Source organism: Marmota monax, unplaced genomic scaffold (genome assembly GCF_021218885.2).
Source record: "Marmota monax isolate L192 unplaced genomic scaffold, Marmota_monax_Labrador192_F-V1.1 WCK01_AAM20220418_F8-fsc00181, whole genome shotgun sequence".
Lineage (NCBI taxonomy): Eukaryota > Metazoa > Chordata > Mammalia > Rodentia > Sciuridae > Marmota > Marmota monax.
Window position 1 is genome coordinate 152,803 of NW_026694276.1, and position 22,063 is coordinate 174,865.

The 22,063-nt window shown below is 42.1% G+C and overlaps 2 protein-coding genes and 1 long non-coding RNA gene across 10 annotated transcripts in view; 1 reads left to right on the forward strand and 2 right to left on the reverse strand.

Moving 5' to 3' along the window:
• The window catches only part of LOC124108643 (uncharacterized), a 21,814-nt gene extending 19,080 nt beyond the window's left edge, over window positions 1-2,734 (reverse strand). The window contains exons 1-2 of one of the 4 annotated variants that reach the window (XR_006856744.2): window positions 1,074-2,734; window positions 794-907 (exon numbers count right to left, since the gene is read on the reverse strand). This is a non-coding gene — a long non-coding RNA (uncharacterized LOC124108643). The other 3 variants (XR_006856743.2, XR_006856742.2, XR_006856741.2) reach the window with 3 other exon arrangements.
• Dennd2d (DENN domain containing 2D) overlaps window positions 1-11,900 on the forward strand; it is a 17,028-nt gene extending 5,128 nt beyond the window's left edge. For both annotated transcript variants that reach the window (XM_046467114.2, XM_046467113.2), the window contains exons 3-12: window positions 293-405; window positions 1,248-1,317; window positions 2,058-2,135; window positions 3,186-3,326; window positions 4,498-4,646; window positions 7,094-7,271; window positions 9,993-10,034; window positions 10,442-10,523; window positions 10,846-11,085; window positions 11,379-11,900. In XM_046467114.2, the coding sequence (XP_046323070.1) occupies window positions 293-405; window positions 1,248-1,317; window positions 2,058-2,135; window positions 3,186-3,326; window positions 4,498-4,646; window positions 7,094-7,271; window positions 9,993-10,034; window positions 10,442-10,523; window positions 10,846-11,085; window positions 11,379-11,455 (1,170 nt within the window). In that variant the 3' untranslated portion in view covers window positions 11,456-11,900. The remainder of the gene's footprint in view (window positions 1-292; window positions 406-1,247; window positions 1,318-2,057; window positions 2,136-3,185; window positions 3,327-4,497; window positions 4,647-7,093; window positions 7,272-9,992; window positions 10,035-10,441; window positions 10,524-10,845; window positions 11,086-11,378) is intronic.
• A 2,121-nt stretch (window positions 11,901-14,021) lies between these two features.
• The window catches only part of Cept1 (choline/ethanolamine phosphotransferase 1), a 37,071-nt gene continuing 29,029 nt past the window's right edge, over window positions 14,022-22,063 (reverse strand). For all 4 annotated transcript variants that reach the window (XM_046467116.2, XM_046467117.2, XM_046467118.2 and 1 more), the window contains exons 6-9: window positions 16,583-16,714; window positions 15,995-16,153; window positions 15,374-15,499; window positions 14,022-14,797 (exon numbers count right to left, since the gene is read on the reverse strand). In XM_046467116.2, the coding sequence (XP_046323072.1) occupies window positions 14,678-14,797; window positions 15,374-15,499; window positions 15,995-16,153; window positions 16,583-16,714 (537 nt within the window). In that variant the 3' untranslated portion in view covers window positions 14,022-14,677. The remainder of the gene's footprint in view (window positions 14,798-15,373; window positions 15,500-15,994; window positions 16,154-16,582; window positions 16,715-22,063) is intronic.

The window sequence follows — 22,063 nt, forward strand, 5'->3', positions numbered from 1 at the left end:
ATGTGGTATCTCTCTGACATCACCCTCCCAGGGGCTGGGTCAGCTCAGGGCCTTTCAGTATGCAGTGTGGCCCCTGATCTGCTTCTTAACTATGTAGATCCTCAAGATACCAAAGTCCAACCCACACTCACGTCAATGGGGCCCAGAAGGACCTCTCTTGCTAGACCCAGAATTCAGACAGAGGTGCCCTTTGACCCCCCACGTGGAAAAGCATATTCCGAGATAGTTTTAAAGCCTCAAAAGCCTGCTATCCTTCCTGCCCTCACAATCCCTTCCTTTCTTTTTCTTACAGCGGGAGAATCTGCTTCGAGGGCAGCAGGAGGAGGAGGAGCGGCTTCTCAAAGCCATCCCCTTGTTCTGCTTCCCAGATGGGAATGAGTGGGCACCACTCACCGAATATCCCAGGTAACTGCTCCACCCTGGAGTATCAGATTGGGAAAGAAGGGGCAAGTGTGGGCCACGTGTGTCTCCTGTGGTCCCCTCCCCTGGTGTACATGCCGGATTTCCTGCCACAGGGTGGAGTTGATTCATTTATAAACATCTTGCCTGTGGGCCCTTAAGGCCAAGCATCTAGCTGTGGTTCTACCTCTGTCCAAAGATGGCTGGAATTCTCAGATGTCCGAGGAGCAATAATTGTATTTGACTCTGCTACTGGTGGAAACTGGACTGGACAGGAGGCCTGTGGCCTCTATGAAGGCAACATAGTAAAGACCCTTATGACATCAGCCCTGGAAGTTGACTCCCTGGGTTTGAATTTGGCTTTACCACTTACGAGTCTGCCTTCAATACATACCTTTACAGGTGGGGTGTGGTGGTACATGCCTGTAATCTCAGGGACCTGGGGAGGAGTCTGAGGCAGGAGGATTGCAAATTTACAGTCAGCCTCAGCAAACTAGCAAGACCCTGTCTGAAAATAAAAAAAAATAAAAAGAACCGGGGATGTGACTCTGTGGTAAAGTGCCCTGGGTTCACACCCCAGTACCAAAAATAAGTAAAGCAAGCAAGCAATATCCTCTCACCCTCTCAGAGCCTCAGTCCTTCATCTTTAAAGTGGAAATAATAATCAAACCTACCTCAAAAGATTTCTTTGAGGATCCGATGAGGTGATGCATTTAGGGCTTGACACCAATAAGCATTTAATAAATTACCGGGGTTATTACTAACATGATTATTCATCAGCTCCCTTTTGACCTCCTTTTAGAATCTAGTGAGTAATGCAAACCAAGTCTTGTTTGCTCTTCTTGCAGGGAGACTTTCTCCTTTGTCCTGACCAATGTGGACGGCAGCAGGAAGATTGGATACTGCAGGCGCCTCTTGGTCTGTGTGGCCCAGCACTGCCCCCTCCTATCTGCAGCCTGCTCAGCTCCACAGCTGGGCTTGCTCAAGCTTCAGCTGCAAAAGCTCAGGCTCCCTGCAGTGGTGGTTGTAGGGACTCAGCCCAGAACTTGCTATTCTGCTAATGTCCCTTCTGCAGCCCCATGAGAGGGAGGACATCGCACTCCTTCTTTCTCACCTGTGATACCTTTGCTGGCCAGGTTCTGGTCTGTGCTCTTCCTAGCTTTTAATAGCTCCGTGCATTGTGAGAGGCTCCACTTGACTCCTCTCCCTGTCTTCTTATCCAGACCTGCTTGCCTTGGCCCCAGGAGTCCCCCAGAGCAGAGGCTGGAATTTGAACAACTAGGTCCACTTCTTGGGTCTCCACGATTCTCTGCAAGCACCTTGACAGTGCTGTCCTACTTAGCCATTTCCTCATCTCTAAGACGTGCTTGCTCCCTCGCTTTGCTGACCTTCAGATTGTGTTGGCCCTGAAGGCAGCGGGGCTTGTCTATGAACCTCAGCTCCCTGAAGGCCATCTTCTTTTGACCTTGGTGACCATTCTGACCTCCCAGCTGCCTGTCCCATGAATGGAACCACTGCCTAGCCAGGCCTTTCTCCATCCAGCCCATAAGTCCCCATTTACCCCCATCCCCAGCACTCAGCCCTGAGCTCCTCAGCCCCAGGTGGGAGAAACTACTGGGAAGGCTGCAGCACTGAAGATGCCTCTTGTCTCTCCCCAGCCCGCCGGCCCCGGCCCTCGACTTCCCAAAGTGTACTGCATCATCAGCTGCATTGGCTGCTTCGGCTTGTTCTCCAAGGTAGGGGTGGAACAGGATTCCTCAGGGCCTGTTAGGCCTGTTCAGCTTCTAGGCTTGGTCTGGCTTCTCGCCCTTCCTGTGCAACTTGTGTCCTGAGTGGACCTCCTTCCCCGTAGCCAGGCCTTCATCAAGGACATTTGGGGACACTGAAGCAGAGAGGGGCTTGGGCCTAACTTGATTTTAGGAAAATCTGGAGGATTATTTCCCCTGCAGAGAGAGCACCACTGCTACAACTCCAGTCAAGTCAGAAAGCAGTTGAAGCAGGATAAGGGGAAGAGCCTCAGGAGTCTTCTGCCCTGAATTCCAGTTTCCTCCTCTGTCCAGTGGATCTAATGGTCCTTCAGCTTCCTCTCCCCTGGGCTGCGATGAGAAGTCTCTTTATGAACAAATAGGAAGGTAGTCATCATACAGTAGGGGCCCCAAGCCTTGCTCTAACCCCTTTAAGGGTAGAACTTGAGGTGCCCAGGTCTTGTGCTGCTGGATTGATTGGAGCCTCAGCACACTGAGTCAGGATCAGAGAGGAGCCGTCAGAGTGGACATGTCTCAGTGGCTGTAAAGGGCTTCTTAGTGCTCTGCCCCAGCAAGACTCCTGGGGGACCAGGGCAGGACCTCCGTCAGCTTTGCTTGGGCGGAACTTCATCTGAGCAGTGTTCTGAGGGCTGGAAGCAGTTCCTGACCCTGACTTTGGAGAGTCTCCAGTGGAACTGGAGGTCAGAGTGACACTCAAGAGGTCACTGGATCCATTCCAGGCACTGCTGTCATGGATGCAGAGTACTCTGGCGTGGCTTTCTGGGGCCTGTCGTTTTATATTAGTGTGGGAAGGGAGGCATATGGCTTGGTAGAGAGAATGAAAAGAAGGCTAGGACATATCTGGTCTTGTTCAGAAGATAATGAGAGCAGATGATTGAGCCTGAGAGCAAGGGAGGGAAAGAGCCAGTTGGTGGAGGGGCCTCGAAGGTGCATGAGACTAAGTTGAAGCAGCGTGAGCACCTCAGGATGATCAGTGGCATCCCTCTGAGCCTTGTCTCTTGTGGCCCTTTCTTGTGGCAGATCCTGGATGAAGTAGAAAAGAGGCATCAGATCTCCATGGCTGTCATCTACCCATTCATGCAGGGCCTCCGAGAGGCAGCCTTCCCTGCACCTGGAAAAACTGTCACCCTCAAGAGCTTCATCCCTGACTCTGGCACAGAGGTGAGCTAGCAAATGGGTGAAAGCCCCCTGGCTGGAGAGGGTAGGCTTCTGTGGCACCTCTCACTACTCTTCTTCTACTCACCAGGTTAACGTACAGAGAAACTGAGCCAGGCAGGGACTGGAACTTGGTTAGAATTAATGGCAGAGCTGACAATCAAACTCACATTTGCTGAGCCTTCCAACCTGATACCCCAAAGCACCTAGTTATTGTTCAAGCCACTGAGATCAGTAAAACATGTAAATTGAGGGTTTTGGTGCTAGAAAGGACTTTGTCCCCAGTCCCCAAAGGGCTGCTTGCATAGAACACCTCCCTTTTATTCTGTGTGTCTGTCCTGTATTTCTGTCTTACCTGTAGCCCCCACCCGCCTATTTCTTATCGCCCATCCCCATCCCTGAGTCCATCCCCCACCATGGTATGTGGGGATGCTGTTGTTCTAAGGCACAAAACAGACTGAGGCAGCAAGTGGGACAGAATTCTAGTCCTGACCCCTGGGATTCTAGTCCAGAGCCATGGAGGGTCTATGTGCCCCTCTAAACTTTGTCTTCCCCATGGAAGAATATGGAAGCATCTAGGATTATTCATTGACTTGAAAAATAAGTACTCAATGATTTCTGTGTGCCAATATGTACTATTTTCTGCATACCCAGTGGTGACCAAAATGAATGTGGTCCCTTACCGCGATGGAGCTAAAAGCCTGATAGGGAAGACAGACATTAAATAAGCAAACTATCAACGAATATATAATTAAAAAGTGTATCATCTCAAAGAAAATCCAGGGCGTTACATGAGAAAAAGATGATGAAGTAATTGGTGGTCAAGGTGGGCCTCTGAGGCCTGATAGAAGGTAAAAGCCATGTGGGGCAAGGGAGGACCAACCTGTGAAGGGCTTCAGGTGGGAGAGCATGGTCTGCTCCTGAGAATCAGGTAGACAGGTGTGAAGTATGTTGAGAGGGGTGCATGCTCAAGGCAGGACCTCATGTGCCATGTTGAAGATTAGGTCATGCCATCCTTAGAGCAGAGCAACCCCCCCTGTGGGTTTTTTATAGGGGCAAAGAGACAGGATCAGATTTCTCCAGTGGGAAGCATGGAGTAGGGCTGGTAGCGGCCCAGCTTTCTGGGGTCTGAGGGCTCTTGCAATGTAATGACTCCTCCCCTCTGGTTTTCCCACAGTACATCTCACTGACCCGGCCCCTGGACTCCCACCTCGAACACGTGGATTTTAGTTCCCTGTTGCACTGTCTTCGTTTTGAACAGATTATTCAGATCTTTGCCTCTGCAGTGTTGGAGAGAAAGATCATCTTCCTGGCAGAAGGTCTCAGGTGGGCTCAGTCACTGGATGGTCTGCATCCCTCGGCCACGGGAACAGACTAGAGGTTCTCAAAGGAAGTCAGACTGTAGGATCTGTGTGTCCACTCTCCTGATTCCTGTTCTTGAATCCTCATTTTAGATGTAGAAAAACATCTATTGCAACTCCCCTGCCCTGTCTCCAAACTCAGTTATATCCTGGGCTTGAAGCAGGACACTGAACTGTCCTTGTTCCTGAGACAGCCTAGGCAAGACCAGTTAGGGTGAATGCAGGCATGATTGTGCCTTTGCAAGGCTGAGTGAGGAGAAGGGGTGGAGAATAGTCCAGGAGGGCATCTGATGCTATGAAGGATAAGCCTATCTACCCATTGATTCACTCATTCAACAAACGTTTATTGTGTGTCAGCTGTTTGCCAGATAAAAGCATTGGGAAGATACCAACAAGACATCATCTTTGCTTTAAAAAAACTCTTCTAGGACATGGTTCTTGACCTTAAGGGGTTGCAGGATTGCGTAGTGGTTGAAAGCATTGGTATTGAAATCAGCAGATGAGTTTCAAATCCTGTTTTCCATCTGCAGCTATGAGGGTCCCCCCAGGTCCCCATCTTAACTTCTTGAAGACATGATGTTCTTTTCTGTAGAATGGGAAATGATTGTACCTAGCCACAGGGTTGTGTAAAGAATGAAAGGAAATATTCACATTATAAGCATCTAGCCCCAGGCCAGGGACATATTGATGAGGATTATCTGCTATTAAGAAGTTCACAGTTAAGGATTTCCCTGTGTGTAGTCAAAGCAGGGCACGGTCACATCTTGATTTCTACTTCCGAAAGGCTTCATGTCTAAAAAGTACATGGGAGACATGTGACAGATGAAGAAGAAAAAAAAAATCATAAAATAGTAGGGTTTAACCTTCTATTTATATCTGGGCAGAGGGTGGGGGAACAGATCAATGTCACTGAGCTGACAGCCCTTGTTCTAACTTTTAGGGAAGAAGAGGAGGATGTTAGAGAAATAACAGAGGTCAGAGGTCTAGATGAATGTCATGGGTTTCAGAGGAGAGGAAGCTTGGGTAGGGGTTGGGATTTGTGTGTTGAAATTCAAAAGAAAATCAGTGACAACTAAAGAGGAACTAGAATTAGTTTAATCCTTGTGGGAAAGACATCATCTTTGCTTTAAAAAAAGCTCTTCTAGGACTGGGGTAGTAGCTCAGTGGTAAAGCGCTTGCCTAGCATGTGTGAGGCACTGGGATTGATTCTCAGCACCGCATACAAATACAGGGTCCATCAACAACTAAAAAAATATTAAACAAACAAAAAGCTCTTCCACTCCTAGGTCTGTGTAGAAAGAAGTTTCTGTGGTGGCTGGGGCTGGGGTTCTGGTCTTCCCCTCAGATCAGTGTTTGGGAAGCGAAGGGGGAAGGAGTGAACCTTCTCCAGGGAGATACCACCACTCCCCACTTCCTTCCCATGTGGAGTTTTCAGGCTCCTGAGGCTCGCACTGGGAGGGGACTTCCAGTCAGCCAGAGTTGTAGCTGCACGCTCAGAGAGTCAAACCTTTCTTACTCAGGAAGTGCTAGCTTGATACCAAGAATTGAAACAAGGTTTCCGCATCTGTGTTTTTATTGGCCTTGGCTTTGGGGCAATTTGGCTGGAGGAATGAAGAGTCGTGGAAGCTGCTAAATAGAAGCCAGAGTGTGCATGTGTGCGTGCCTGGGGGGGCGAGGAGAAGGCTGACTGTGCTTGGGCAGGAATGACATGAGGGATGCTTTCTTGCATAGCTTAGAGGAGCCACCTCTGTGGGACTTTCCATGTAGGAATTGCTGAGCCAGAGGTTCCTGGAATCTAGGAATTTCCCAAGCTAACTCGGGCACCAACCTGGTAGCTTTCAATGCCCTCAAGTGGCCAGGGTGAGCCATGTGAGGTCAGGGTGGGGGATGAAGGTTTATAGACACTAGGAGAAAAGGCTTTGCTCTGCACTGAGGCCCAGGTGGACAGTTTGTCTCTTTACTCCACTGTGAGTTCCTTAAAAGCAGGCCCAGTGTCTTACTCTTCCTGGTATCTGCATCATCTTCAGCACTGCTGTCGGCACACATTGGTGGCTCTGTCACTTCTCTGTTTGAATGAAGACATCCCTTCTTCTCTCCCCACTTCTGAGCCATTTTTATTTTGGACCAGTAATGAGATGACTAATTGGGAAATGAAAGATCAAATAGATGTCCCACCCTGGGTTAGTGGAGCCTGTGGCTCCTTAGTGCAGAGAGGAAACCTCTCCTGGTTTTTGCCCTTCTCCTGGCAACAAGTGGTGACAAGCTCTGTGATCTGCATGGCTCCCAGACTTGCCTTTTTGCACAGGTGCAGGAAGGACTTGTAGTAGCTGCTGTGGGTGCATGGCAACGAGAGGGTGTGTAGGGCGGAGGTGCAGGGTCCTCTCTGACTCTCCTCTCTGTGCTCCATCCCAGTACCTTGTCTCAGTGCATCCATGCTGCTGCTGCGCTGCTGTACCCCTTCAGCTGGGCACACACCTACATCCCTGTTGTGCCCGAGAGCCTTCTGGCCACCGTCTGCTGCCCCACTCCCTTCATGGTTGGAGTACAAATGCGCTTTCAGCAGGAAGTTATGGACAGCCCCATGGAAGAGGTATGCTGCAGCCAGAAGAGTACGTGATTTGGAGCCAGGTAGACCTGGATTTGGATCCCGGTTCTGCTACTTACAGCTATATGATTTGGGGCAAGTGACTTACTCTGTAAAATGGGGACAAGTGTTCAGTTCCTAGGGATTCTGGGGGAAATTTCCTTTATAAACCTTCTAGTCCGGTGCCTGCCACACAGTTGATGCTCATTAAGTGTTGGCTGTCTTCTCCTGAATGATTTCTCTTGTGTTTAAGAGGCAGCATGTAGCTTATTCGGAGGTCATGAGACTGTCCTGTACCAGCTGGCCCTAATGAGCAATCTCTGGGGTGTCCCATCTCTCAGTGGAGTGGATGATCCCAGCTGGTCTATACAACACACACCCCACTGGGATTCACTCAAATTCCTTGGAAATGAGCCTTCCTGCAAACTATGTGTCTTGAGAATGCCAATTTCTACAACAAGCACCATCTTTCTGAGTGGCTCAGAGCTTAGTTGGTTTTTGAGGCTATAGATTCAAATCCCGTTTTAGTTTTTTAGTTTCTTATTTTTTGGAAGTGCCGCTGACATGGCAGAGGGCTCAATTGTGGAAAAGGACACTAATCACATAAATCTCTAATAGTTAGAAAATCAACTGAAAACATGTCCTGTTTTGAGTTGTCTGTTATAACTTCAAAGATGGCATGTTACTGTTATCTGAAAGCAGAAGAACTATTTGGGAATGACTGTCCTGGCTCTACGCAGAGAGAGGGCTACCCAGGGGAGAGGAGTCTAGAAGGAAGCTACTTGAACAGGCCCCCAAGCCAGCCCTAGTGGGAGGATTTCCCCCATTTTGCGTAAGAGATAGCTAAGGTGCACAGAACCCTGAGCTGAGGCCACACAGGCAGCAGCAGATCCCTGCACAGATGGGAAGCTGAGAAGCAGGCTGCATTTCCCTTCGTCTCTCCCCCAGCTCTCCCACCCTCCTCAGAACTGCTGACTGTGTACACATGCCCTTTGAACCACCCTTAGCCTTGTGACTAACTGGGACAGAGTATTAGCCCTGTGTTTGGCAATGAAACTTAAACTGTCCCAACCCTAGAAGTTATGAAACTTCCTGACTCTGCAGCTCCAGCTCCTCGGAAGCTGTAGCTCCTCGGAAGCTGTAGCTCCTCCCTTCATGACCCAGAGGGAAGATATCTGAGAGCCAATGGACTCCACTCCTACTAGCCAAGAGCCTTGGCTTGTTTCATTCCTCAGCATCTGCTCAGAGAAATGGGCAGAGGGTGTGGAAGGAGGAGGGCAATGTGGCCAGAGTGTGTGTGTGGATCCCCTAACTCCCCACATAGCTCTAGGGAAGGAGTTAGTCCACAGACACCAATGTGCCCAAATACTGAAAGAACTTCTAGGAGCAACTTTGAAAAAGAATTCTTCATACATACTCTTTCCCTCCAACCCCCCGCAAATGAACAGCTTTTCCTGCCGAAGGCATCTTAGCCTTTGTATACAAGTAGTTTCAGGCCTGGACTAGTTCAGCTTTTCTCCCCTGATGATGGATAATTACAGTGCAGGCTGTTTTTTTGGTATACTTCTCAGTCCCTCTCTTATATTTGGAAGAAGGGAAGATCCTTCACCCTCCTGTTAAGACCAAGATCAAAAACTAAAAAGAGGGACCCAGCACAGGCCCCTAATGCCCAACACAGGATTTGGGGCTGGTATACTGGTGACTGCATATCCTGCCCAAAGAGGGCAGCTGCATGTTGCCCTTTAAAACATGGATCAGTATTAGAGGGCCTGACATTTTAGGAAGAGCCCCAAATCCAAATTTCAAGCAAAATATTCCAATTTAAATATCAGGAACTAATCCATTTATTTTAAAATACTCTGAATCTAACAGATCTTCTAGTTGGAATCAGGCAGCAGCATGCCGGTTTATAGTTTCTCATCTCCATTGTAGGCCCCTCAGGCTGAGATGGAGCTGGTTCTGGAACTACAGTCCCCCATATTCCAGCCCTGTGCTTGACTTACCTGTGGTTTGTAGGCACATTGTCTCCTCATTCCTTTCCATGCTGTGTCTTTTTTTTTTTTTTTTTTTTTGCTGATAGGCTCAAAGCTCCTAGATTGTTATTATTTTTAAATAGAACCTCAGGCAACTGTACATAAAGTTGCTGCAAGCATTAAAAGATGGAAACACGTCCACTTTGGTCCTTAGGCTGACAAGTGGAAGGCGAGTGTAGAGAGAGGAATGTAATCCCAAGGACAGCACAGTTTAGGCTCTGAAAGGGTCCTGCTGTTTGTCAGCAGTATGTCCTCTAGCGACTGAACTTCTTTAGATGTTTCCTTATTTGCAAATGGAAGTAGTACCTGCCTCACAAGACTGTTGCCAGGTTTAAATGCGAAAATGTGCAAAGTGCTTATCATGTATGCCAGGTACTAAAGGCTCTATAATAAGAGCAATTACTATTATCAGTGTTTTATTTCAGGCAGTTACTGGCTAGGATTTCCCCATATCATACCCCCTTCTACCTGGGCTCTTTCCCTTACCTCTTTCTACATGCTCACTCTTTCCCTAGGAAGGAAACAGATTCTCGAGGAAAGTGGTAAGGAAGGAGAATGCCAGGCAGGAAATGAGATTTGGAGATGCTGATTTCATGGTCCTCTAGGCCTAAAGATCTAATAGCCAGAGTCAGAAATGCAGATGGTAAGTCCTCCTATGGTTTGTGAAGGAATAAAACCATTCTGTTTCTTTCAGGTCTTGCTGGTGAATCTTTGTGAAGGAACCTTCTTATTATCGGTAAGCATCTGAGTTCTGAGTCCTTGCAGACCCACCACCAATGCAGCCACTCTAGCCTCATGGGGTTTTCCCTATTTTGACGAACATTTGAGTGAGAACTCCTGGTATTAAGACCTCCTTGCTCTTGAGGAAGTCCTATAGACACTGACCACTTCATTACCAGGTGATCAATGCTCGTACCTCAAGTAATGTATATAAACCAAGTACTACAGAAATGGAGGGGATCCCCTGCTAATGTTTTGAGCCAAACTGAAGATGAAGAAACAGCTCTGTTGTTTCTCTACGTGAGCGATTATTTGGGGGTGGAGCAAGGGTGTGGAATTCATGCTCCCCTCATGGTCTTCTGCTACCTCCTTCCTTCCGTACCTCCTCTTTGTTGGAACTCTGAGCTGACTATCCTCTTCCAGGTTGGAGATGAAAAAGATATCCTGCCACCAAAGCTTCAAGAGGACATCTTAGTCTCTCTTGATCAGGGGATCAGTGACTTGAGTAAGTCCTCTTATTTTGTGGTTGTTCAAGGAGTTTGAGGGCAATTATTCCCCTTCAGAACTAAAATATACTCATTCAGCAGCCCTGGGCCAGCCTCAGAGGCCTAAATCTTGAAGCAAGTTGGAATATGAGATTTTTCCTAAGCAACGGCAGAGAACCCACACCCGAGCTCTCGTCTCAATCTATCAGTTGGTATCATGAACTCCTGTCCCCCTGCTTTCCCTAGACACTGTTGGCCTGAAATGAAAGTTGTCCTTAGAGGTGAGATGAGTAACTTTATCCTCTGCCACCCTCTAAGATGGTCATTGTATATCTCTGACAGCTTCAGAACAAATCAACGAACATGTTTCAGGCCCTTTTGTGAAGTTCTTTGTCAAGACTGTGGGTCACTATGCTTCCTATATCAAACGGGAGGCAAACGGGCAAGGCCATTTCCAAGAACGGTCCTTCTGTAAGGCTGTGTCCTCTAAGACCAACCGTCGATTTGTGAAGAAGTTTGTGAAGACACAGCTCTTCTCCCTTTTCATCCAGGAAGCTGAGAAGAGCAAGAATCCTCCTGCAGGTACAGTGACAGCCCCCACTAGCCTTATTTCAAACAGAGGTCACCTTTAGGATACAGAGGAGGGGGTGGAAGAATATTTCTTTCTAGAGGCCCATAGAAGAGCTGTAAAGTTTATTAGTGGGCTTGGAAGGAAGGAATCTGAAACCTAAGAAAATGCCTCATTAGCTGATATTAAAAAGTTGGTTTGTGGTGTATGTAGTATGGGGTGCAGAGGGTATTTCTCATTTGTACTCCTGAGTTCATCAGTCTGCCTGATCATGTTAGATGCCTAACATCTATATCTGAACCCACAGGCTATTTCCAACAAAAAATACTTGAATATGAAGAACAGAAGAAACAGAAGAAATCAAGGGAAAAGACTGTGAAATAAGAGCGTGGTGAACAGGAATGACTTGACTTACAAGCCAGTTCTGGACTTTGGCCCCTGCCAGAGTGGTGGGATCAGCAAAGCTCAGCTCCCAGAACCCATGGCCTTCTCCAGAGTCCTGGTGTCCAGGTCTTGCTTCATACTGGTATCTGAGTTTGGGATCACAGGTGTGAGCTTCCTTGGGACTTTTTGGGGGCTCAGACCCCAAGCTCACAGAACTGGACTCAAAGCTGCCTTTTTTGCAGAGGTGACACAGAGTGGGAAACTGTAGTACAAGTGTTGTAGGTGCTTGGTTACAAGTTACTGCAACTGATGTCTCCTGGGAACCACCACTACAAAATCCTCTGCAGAGCTGAAAGAAGTTGTGGCCCAAAGGCTCAGCTCCTCCACATAAAAACAGAGGTCTATGGACATATGAGGATAATAAAGGCGAGAATCTCATTGTTTACATGTGTGTCAATGTGTAAGATAATACATGTGAGAATAAACTGGAGTAGAAGAGGAGGCCTTGGTCATGGTGGGCTATGATTAGAGTCATAGAGTCACAGGGGTCAAGCAGAACTCCACTTACTAAAAGGATAAGAGATCCTGGTAAAAGCAGTAGCAGCGCCAGACACAGGGCAGGAGAGTACAGAGCAGCTTGAGTGGGGAATCTCAAGTCAACAGAAGTCACTACCTGGCTTCCATAAATACATATGCCTGCCCATCACTCCCTGATTGGACTAGTACTTTACCTGCAGTTTTAGATATCCCACTTCCAACTGCTTGTTGTTTTGAGAAGCCCAGTTTGATTCTTTGGCTAAAGGTAGAGGGATCCCTGTATTGACATTTTTTTCTTTTTGGGAAAACAGAATCATAACTGCAAGAGTCTAAGGAGTTTAGTGGTTACTTAGTCCCTCTTCCCTCTATACCTCTACTGACAGCTTCTGTTTAAACATTGCAAGAGATGGGAAACATTTTTAGAAGCATCTTGTCTTTCAAAAATTTTACCTCTTTTATTTGAGTGTGGCCCTCAGAGTCTCTGAATTTTATAAAGAATACAAATGTTTTGTAGGGTTGAAAAGGGTCAGGGGGGCTTCCAAATTGAAGTTAAAGCCAATATAAATTGATCTGGAGAACACAGAGACACTACTGCAGGTGTTCCACTGTCCACACCGTGCCAACTATGTTGCTGTTCTTCACAGCTTCTAAGAATCACAACATCTTTTTAGGCAGTTTATGGCCTCTGTTCCTAAACTTAGTTGTACCTCAAAAGGTTTCAGAGCAGGGACCAGAATCCTGGGAAGCTCATGAGAATACTGAGGCTCCATCCTAAATCTACCAAAACGTCCTTAGAGATAAGATCTGGAAATCTACATATTTTTTAAAAAGGTGCTTCAAGTGATTTTAGTACTCCACTAGATAAATCAACATAATAATCAGAACCAGTGGAACTATACAAATGTACCCTTGAAAATGATATCTAGGGCTGAAGCACACACTGCATCTGAGTGCTTCTCAGATTCCCTTTATGCTGAAAAAAGACTCTAGGATATACATTTCAATTAGCCCTCAACATCTCAATTTACAGATTTAGCTCACTAAAATCCAGTGTGGTGTAGGAGAAAACACTGAACCAGTATTCAGAAGACATGGATTCTAGTCTCCATTCTAAAGGATATCAATACTGTGTGCCATTGGTATGGCAGTTAGGCTCGCCAGGTGATTAATGCCTCCCAGGTGATGAATGCCTGCTGTGCCTGTTGTGATAATCAACTAAGACAACAGATGCAACTGTTGAACAAGAGTTATCCTCCTTTTTCCTGCTTTGTCCTAGCTTTCAAAACTTTGCTGTGTCCCAGCACATTCCTATATGTGTTTCTCTATCCCAGATGTTGGAGAAGTTACTAACAAACAAAGGTAATAAAAGAGATTTCATTTCCTATTACGGTTTAGGAAAGAAATTCAAGGTTTAACTCATCTTGCTAATCCAGATCTACACTGGACTGATGGACTCATGAAGAGTGCAAGAAAGTGCAGTTCTGGCTGCCAGGGAAGGCAGTGCAGCTACTGCTTATTCTGGATTATGGAACAAGGTATAAATAAAAGTCAATAATAAGATAGTTTATTTTAACCCTAAAATGCTTCTGCTGTCTCTCTCTTCATTCAAGCAACTGAACACCTATACAAATGAAAATAGATCTGGTTCACAAGGACACTTAGTTCCTATTTCAAATTGTAGTATAAACACGGAAAAGGAGTGTGCCAGAAAAGAAGAGTGCAAAATGACCCCTTAGAGAGAACCCAGGCAATTACTGAAAATGTAGGGGAAAGGACTCAAGATTCCCAAATGACCCATAATCACAAGGGTAAGGGAACAACTATAACACAACGAACCCATCAAGAGGGAAGATGAACACTGTTCATCTTTTATAAGTTAAATAGTTTCTATAAGATAGGTCGGTCATGGGACATAGTATGACAACACAGCTGACCAAATTTCCTTATTTATTAAAGAACAGGAATAAATTTTCCTTATATTTTAAAAAATGACATTAAACTTAGTTTATCTCCCCCACTGAGAAAAAGCTGGCTTTTAGATCATTTATTTATTTAAAAAAATAAAATGGATCGACAAAGTTACCACATTATTCTGCATGCTAATAGGATTTCCCAAGCCCACAAGAGATACCATTTCTTGAGCAATAAAAAAATTACATCCTCAACAATGTGAAGATAGGAAACCTTTCAACCCAAATTCCAGGTCTTTATCACTCATTTCACCTCACAAGCTAGTGGGATGTATCTGTGTCACAAGCTGAGCTCTTTAGTAAAGAAAGCTTGAGAAGACATAAACAAGGGTGTTACTAAAAGATGATAATTTGTTAAAATTATAAAACAACCATCTTTTGGCCTGCAAATATTCTACATTAGAAATCTCCTTCACTGGGGACCTGCTCCCCGTGACAATATTATTCTGAATCCAGGATAATTACAAACACATGGCATTTTTTCCTGCATGCTTTCTTGGGCCAAACCCTGTATGATGACATGTACAATTTACAGGATGGGACTTGAAATTCCCATTCTCACACAGGATAGTTAGGGAGTGTTACCAGTAACAAAGAATAAAAGTTACATAACATTGATTATAAATTATATTTGTTCTTATTCACCCCCATTCTTCTTAATATGTTCAGATTCTTTCCTGCAGAAAACATGAGTTTCCTATATAACACCAACTAATTAATGATGATTAGAATGAGCTGTAGAGACCTTGATTCTGAAGACATGTATGTGCAGGTGAGACGCAATCTGATTGCAAACACTGACACAGTAGCGGATCAAATCAAAGAAAGACAAGACCTGGAAAGAAAAGGGACTGTTAGATTCTCAGCACCTGCTTAGGTAATCTCTACATTTCCCCAAAGGAAAGGAGTGGCATCTTACTTCTCTCTTCAAATTCACCATCAATTCTATATAATTTTGTAACTCAGTCTCTCCATGCTTTCTCCTTTCCACTAAAGATCAATAAACTCTTAGAGAGACAGTAAATATTTTAAATTTTGTCTTTGTCCAAACTCTTCCACTCTGCCACTATAGCATGAAAGCAGCCACAGACAATACAGAAAGGAACGGCTGTGGCTTGGGTAAACAGGTTAAGGGCCTACAGGGTATAGTTTGAATTTCTGATTTACATGGTCATAAATTTGGAATTTATGAGTCCTAATGTAGGAAGAACTAATAAAAATAATGCAAAACAAAGAAACAAAAACCTCAAATACAAAGTCACAAGGAACTTCCACACTGCCTTATATATGTGATTTGTGGATTTCTGGCATTCCCATTCATAATTCTATGATTCTATAAATTAGGACTGGCTCATTAAAAACAAACAAACAAGGAGTACCAAATCATGAAATAAGATAGCAGAATACCTACCAAGGCAATCCAAAGTACAATATACTCATCAATAAAGCTGTTAAAATACTGGTCCAGAAACAAAAGTGCTGGACCTATGAAAGCTGTATCATGCAAATGCATTTCACTTTTCGTCATGTGTGCAACCTATGAATAGAATAAAATTAATGATGTAGGCATTTTCATATTAAAGCAACTGGGAGCAACATGGTAAATCAGTGTTGTATTCACACAGAGTTTCAAGAATTATTCAGCAATAGTTGTTGAGTTTCCAACACTAAAAACTCAATAATCTGATGTGTGAAAGGGACACATCATGTCAAACTAAGCTTGCAAATGCTTTCTCCAAAGAGCCTTAATTTGAGTGTCCAGATTGAAGACAATATACTACAGAGTGCAGATAAACTGAACAACCAAATTATAAGAGTGCATAAAATGGTGAAAAATTCTAGGGGTTCTAAGAACTTCTGGTAATCTCAAACTGCAGCTTTACAAAAGACTAAAAATAGCTTCCATAATGATTTCAAAAGATTTTTATTGTAAACCCTAGTCTGTTTAGGAAGCTATAAAATAAAAACAAGGACCATAAAACCAAAATAAGATGAAAGTTAAAAACAAAACAAGTAGAGTTGAGGTGCTTACCACAAGCTTATTTGTGATTTTAGCTGATACAAAACCAAATGTCAGTATATAAAGACAGGGATGCTTCTCAAAAAGCTGAACTGCTGATTTCTTGTAGATCATTACAGCTAATGCAATCACTGATCCAATATGGAGAAAAGGAGAAAGGACACTTGTTCCCTGTACAGAGTGAAGAGAGGTGGTAAGGGTACTATTCAATGTTCATCAGATACACATGATCTATCATAAAACGGATCATCTCAAACTTTCTATAACCCCATGGTGCCCGACAGCCAACAATATCTATAAACTGAACATTGGAAGAGCTAATGAAAAGCAGCAGCAAGAACGGGTTAGGCTTATTATTTACAAAGCAGATCATACTTTCTAAAAATATGTGTGTGTTTGTGCATGCACAAGAACATGCATATATAAGCATTTAAATGTATGTATGTATATATAAAACTGAGAAGTTTTGGACACTTTTCCTTAAGGCTAAGTAGAAATACTAAATTAACTAATGATTTTATATACTTCAAATGAAAAACAAATTGACCACAAAACCAAGTCCTAGTTTGGAAATCAACAGAAATCTTAAGATATACTCACTGCTATTGTTGATCCATTTTTGCCAACACCACCTGTGAAGATTACACGGAAGTAATTTGTACAGGAAAATATGGTCCCTGCTACAGTACAAAGCGCAGGAAAAATTTTCATTTGAATATTCAGCACTGGAATCTTTAATAGGTAGAGAGAAAGAACAATTAAAATATATACAAACTAAAATTTAAAAAAAACAGTATAAATATTTGATTTATATTCCCAAATATTCTTCATTCCCTCCAGTTTAATTAATACTTAATGGAAGCTTCCTTCTCCTCTTCATCATAAGCAATATGACAAGACTCAAGAGATGAGGCTGTAAAAAATTAACTTACTTCTGACACCTTTAAAAAACTGGATTCAATTTTATTAATCTGTGTCATAAGCTAAGAATGATTCTCCTAATGCATCCCAGAGATCTGGCAACAGTGAACTAGGCTAATGTCCCATAAAAGGGGTGTGCCTTGCCTTTTTCTTTGTGTATTTTAAAAATTCTTCCTTTAAACCTGTGGTATACCCCCCTATTGTAGTGAGGATATATGAAGCATAAAAGGATAGAAATATTTGCCACTAAATTATAAAAATACACAAACACAAAGTAGAGAATGGAAGAGAAGGTTCTATTTGGAAGAGTTCCCAATTCTAAATTGCTAAGACACAGGCAGGTAGGGTAAAAAAAAAAAAAAAAAAAAAACAACCAAAACCCTTGTCAAGCAAATCCAAACAGTTACAGCTCTACAATCATGTATCTAAATTTCTAACATATTAGGTTTACTTTTCATAAAAAGTAAATAACATTGCTATGGTACTATATACTGAAAATATGAATTGATTTACCTAAAGTAAGGGGGTGGGGGATGGAGTAGATCCATAACATGCATTTAATCTTCCAAGAACAATACGTATCATTTAAAATGAAAGACACTTGCACTCTAAACTTTTAAAATCATTTAAGAGTCTCTTCTTTTTTTACATTCCTCTTTTAGTTCTCCTGGTTTCAAAATTTGTCCAATATCGATTGAAAAGATAAATGATAAATTTCAGTAACAGAAACAAATGATTACAGGAAAAAGATTCCAAAATCCCACAGTGGTTTGATAGGCAATGAGTTCTTAAAATGAAAACTTTCTTTTTCTTTCTTCTTCTTCTTTTTTTTAAGACAGGGTCTTGTTAAATTGTTGAGGCTAGCCTCTAAACTGCAATCCTTCTGCTTTAGCCTCTCCAGTAGCTGGAATTACAGGCATCTGGCTTGCTGAAAATATTTTAATTAAGGCTATTTATATTTTCGGGGATGTCATCTGCCTACACTTTTAAACAAAATCAAAAATAGGACAATTCTTTTTCTTTTTGTATATATAAAACCCCAGTAAAACTGACAAAAATAAACTTTAATGTTTGGATACTCTATTAAAACTCTGAAGAGCTCACTTTATTTGCACAACTCTATGACCTCCTGCAAAACTACAGCACTTAAAAAATACTGAAATCAAACATTCAAATTTCAAGTTGTACCATAGCAGTGTTTAATTTTCTAAAATGAAATAGGTCTAGCTAAAATCAAGTCCAGAACTTTAGGGTGCCTCCTAAGTGGTCTTCTTCCTTCCCTGATATCCAACCCTGACAGCTCAAATTCAAAACTTGTTTCCAATAAAGGAGAAAACCAACACCATGATTGCTTTGAATTCTAAGGGATTTTTTTCCTGCTCTCAGAAAACTGGGGGAACATTACAATCTAAATCTGATGCACCTGGCTGGAACTCAATACTCTTGGCTAGTTTTATAGTTCCCAGTCTCTTCTGCACTGCTCCCACATTTTCCTCCCATTGAGACAAAGGATCTCTCTGGCAAATGGGGAAATACTACACTTGACCACATTCCAAAAGAAGCAGAGCATTATTTCATTATAGGGGCATCCCCGCAGTATAGCCAGAGTATCTGAGTGAGTGCCAACTGTGTATAATAGTTTCTGTATCACAATTAGACTGATAAAGCATCTTAACCACATTTATAAGTGGTGAACCTGCTTTAGGATCATGGAAATTGTTGCCCTTTGAAAGAAAAAAGAAAAATACAAACTTTAAAAAAGCCAGGCAAATTAATACATATCTTGAATTGCAAAGTAAACAAGCTAAGATGTAAGAGCAAAATATCATAAACATTTTTAGGGTTCTCATTTACTTCTATTACATGTTAGTTATAAACACCAAATATAAGCCCTTGAGTGTAGGATTTTGTTTGAATTGATTTATGTACTCTCTGTAGAGCCCTGGTTATTTTAGGTGTTCAATATTTATTTGTTGAATGAAGATTAAGATCTCTTTTTCTCTTATGCATGTAGAATTCCTGTTTGGGGAGTGTATGACAAAACATCTTGCTTCCAACATTGAAAACGAAAAAGGTAGTTAGGTATATTAAAAAAAAAAATAAGGCAAAGAAGCAAAAGCTGGAGTTGGAGGAATCCCTAGTCTTACACCAATTGAACCACTTATAAAATGCACTATATTTTCACGTTGCCATTTTCACCCATCACTCAAGATCAAGGAGGGTGGGCACATTGTATCTTTTCTCCCTGTCACAAAGGATGGGGACATTGTCTTTCCCACTCTGTTTCTGTCATCATCTTATTGGCATTCATCAAAGGTGGCCAAGGTGCAGCTACTCTAGAAAAAGGCAAAGAGCTGTACTGGAAACACCTTATTCTCAGTCCTGCTTGAAGTTTTGGTAATCTTCAAGACTTGGGAAGACCAAGAACTGTCTTGGGCTATAATGTCACGATAATGTCTTTTCCATAGCCAGGGGAAAATTCTCTGGACTCATGACAGAAAATAATACACCCAAATAATATGAATTAAATGTAATTCATTTGGTGGGGAGTACTGGGGATTGAACTCAGGGGCATTCAACCACTGAGCCACATCCCCAGCCCTATTTTGAATTTTATTTAGAAACAGGGTCTCATTGAGTAACTTAGCGCCTCACTTTTGCTGAGGCTGACTTTGAACTTTTGATCCTTCTGCCTCAGCCTCCCCAGCGGCTGGGATTAAGGGCGTTCGATTCCAAACCAGCAGTAATTTGTTTTTAAAAAGGTTAGACATTAAAATAAAAACAAAACTTAAATTTTCAGCACCTTTAACAGATTACAATGGACATGGAAGTGTTTTAGTTTGACAATTTGGATTATTGCAGATTATTGTCAGTTATTAACTTATAAACTTGTTTCCTTATAATAAAATGTTCTTGTAGGTTTTGTAGATTTCAGTAAAAATAGAGAAAGCATCATTTTACAATTAGATACTTTTTCCCAAAGAATGTGGTAATGCCTGTTTGTAAATCATTTTAATGTTAGTGAGTTTCACCAAATACAGTAAATGTTAACATAATTGTTTAAGAAAAATTACTATGTCTGAATTATTTAAGTGGAATGGTACTTTTAAAATTTTTTAGTACAAGAATGAGAAACAAATAATTTATACTACATTATCAAGTCTTTGGTCCTACCAAATGATCCCGAACCTTCATTTGTAGTAGAATCCAGTTGCTTAAACTGAATTCCAAAAGGTTTACTGCATATTTAATCAACTACTACATTTAAGAGAATCAAAATCAGTGAAAGTAACCATGAGTGGATTGTATGTGGTTCTTTTCCAAAGTGAGGATTCTCTCTTTCTCTCCCTTCCTCTCTTTCTCAAAGGATGAGATGTACAAGATAGTTCTAAGACTTTCCAAAAGGAAATATTCTTTTGGGAAGCAATATACAGAATATATGATTTTTTTTTTTGTTTCTTGCAATGCATAAACAAAGTACTAACTTTTGTTCATGAAAACAACTTCTTTCCTTTAAAAAACAAAACCCAAACCAAACAAAAAGTAAATAACAAATTTTAATAAAAACCCATCTTTTTGGACAAAAAAGCAGCAAGAAATAGGCAATCCAAATACAGTAGATGTAAACTGCTTACCTTCGCAAAATAGCTGATCTTCTGGAATCAACTTTATGAAGATATTTGTACTTTTTTATTTGCTTTTACCATAAATTTGCCTTCTAAATATAAGTAAAAGCCCTTTAATTTAATGAGAATTTGGAAAGCAATTTTATTGCCTCAATCTCAAGAGATGAAAATCTCACAACTGAACCCTAAATAAATACTTTTTCTCTGTTTTGGCACATAAAATACACTACATGTAGTAACTGTTCCTGAGCTAACATAATGCATTTCAAAAAGTATATTTAGTAAAGAACTCATAAGCCAAGAAAAAGAAAAGAAAAAAGCAGTAATACAGGTTGAAAATTCTTAACCATAATATCTAAAACTTAATGCTCAAAAAGTTTTGGATTTTGAAGCAGTTGAGATTTTCTTTTTTGATTAGGGATGCTCAACTGCTTGAGTCTATGCAAATATTTGGTAAATCCAAAATAATCCAAAATCTGAAACCCTTCAGGTCCCAAGCATTTTAGATACTCAATCTGAGGAGTGGTCAGAGGTCAATTTGGAAGTCTGTGTTGAGAATTGCTCAAAGAACGCAAAACATTTCACCAACCTCAAATACCACTACAGAAGTCAGGTCCTTCCCTTTGAGTTGAATGATGCTAGCAGAAGCACTAATGAAGCTAACAGAAGAGGAGTTTGGGAATCCGTTTTCCTACTGCAACTAACCTCATTAATTCTGTTTGGATTGCTTGGCGTGGGAATTCCATTTCAGTCTTAAATCTACAGAAAACTTCCAACAAAGGCATTAAATAATTTCTGGCAATTAATAATTAAGGAAATGTGTCAGTTACACTTCCTGAAGCCCCTCATTTACTTGCATAAATGAGTTAAGTAAGGAAAAATCTTTTTCACTGTATTTTCCCTTATATTTTAAAAGTAATCTTATTTTTAAGAATTATGTTCAGGGCTGGGATTGTGGCTCAGCTGCAGAGTGCTTGCCTTGCACATTCGAGACACTGGGCTCGATCCTCAGCACCACATAAAAATAAATAAAAATTAAGGTATTGTGTCCATCTACAACTAAAAACAAATTAAAAAAAAAGAATTATGTTCATTTAGGCTTAGTAAGATTTTTAGTAAGATTATAGCAAATAAATGACACTGTACTCTGAAGGCGGGTAGTGGTAACCAGCAATTAACCGAGGATCAGGGAGTACAAACTACTTTGACCCAAATCCAGCAGACTATAGACTGTAGGAGCAGTATCAGCTTTCATTCAATGATTCCTATTTGGTAGGCACTATTTTAAGTGTTTAACACACATTAACTCTTCAACCCACAAAATAACTTTATGAGAAGACTACTATTATTGTCCTCATTTTGCATAGGAAGAAACTAAGCCATAGACAGTTATATAATAGATTAATTTCACACAGTAGGCAGTGGAGCCTGGATCAAATAAGGGTAGCTTGATTTCAGAGTTTGTGTCCTTTGCCCTGGTATTATATTCCCTATCTGAGGTTCTCGTAAAGAATTTGTATTTCTGGTCAACCTG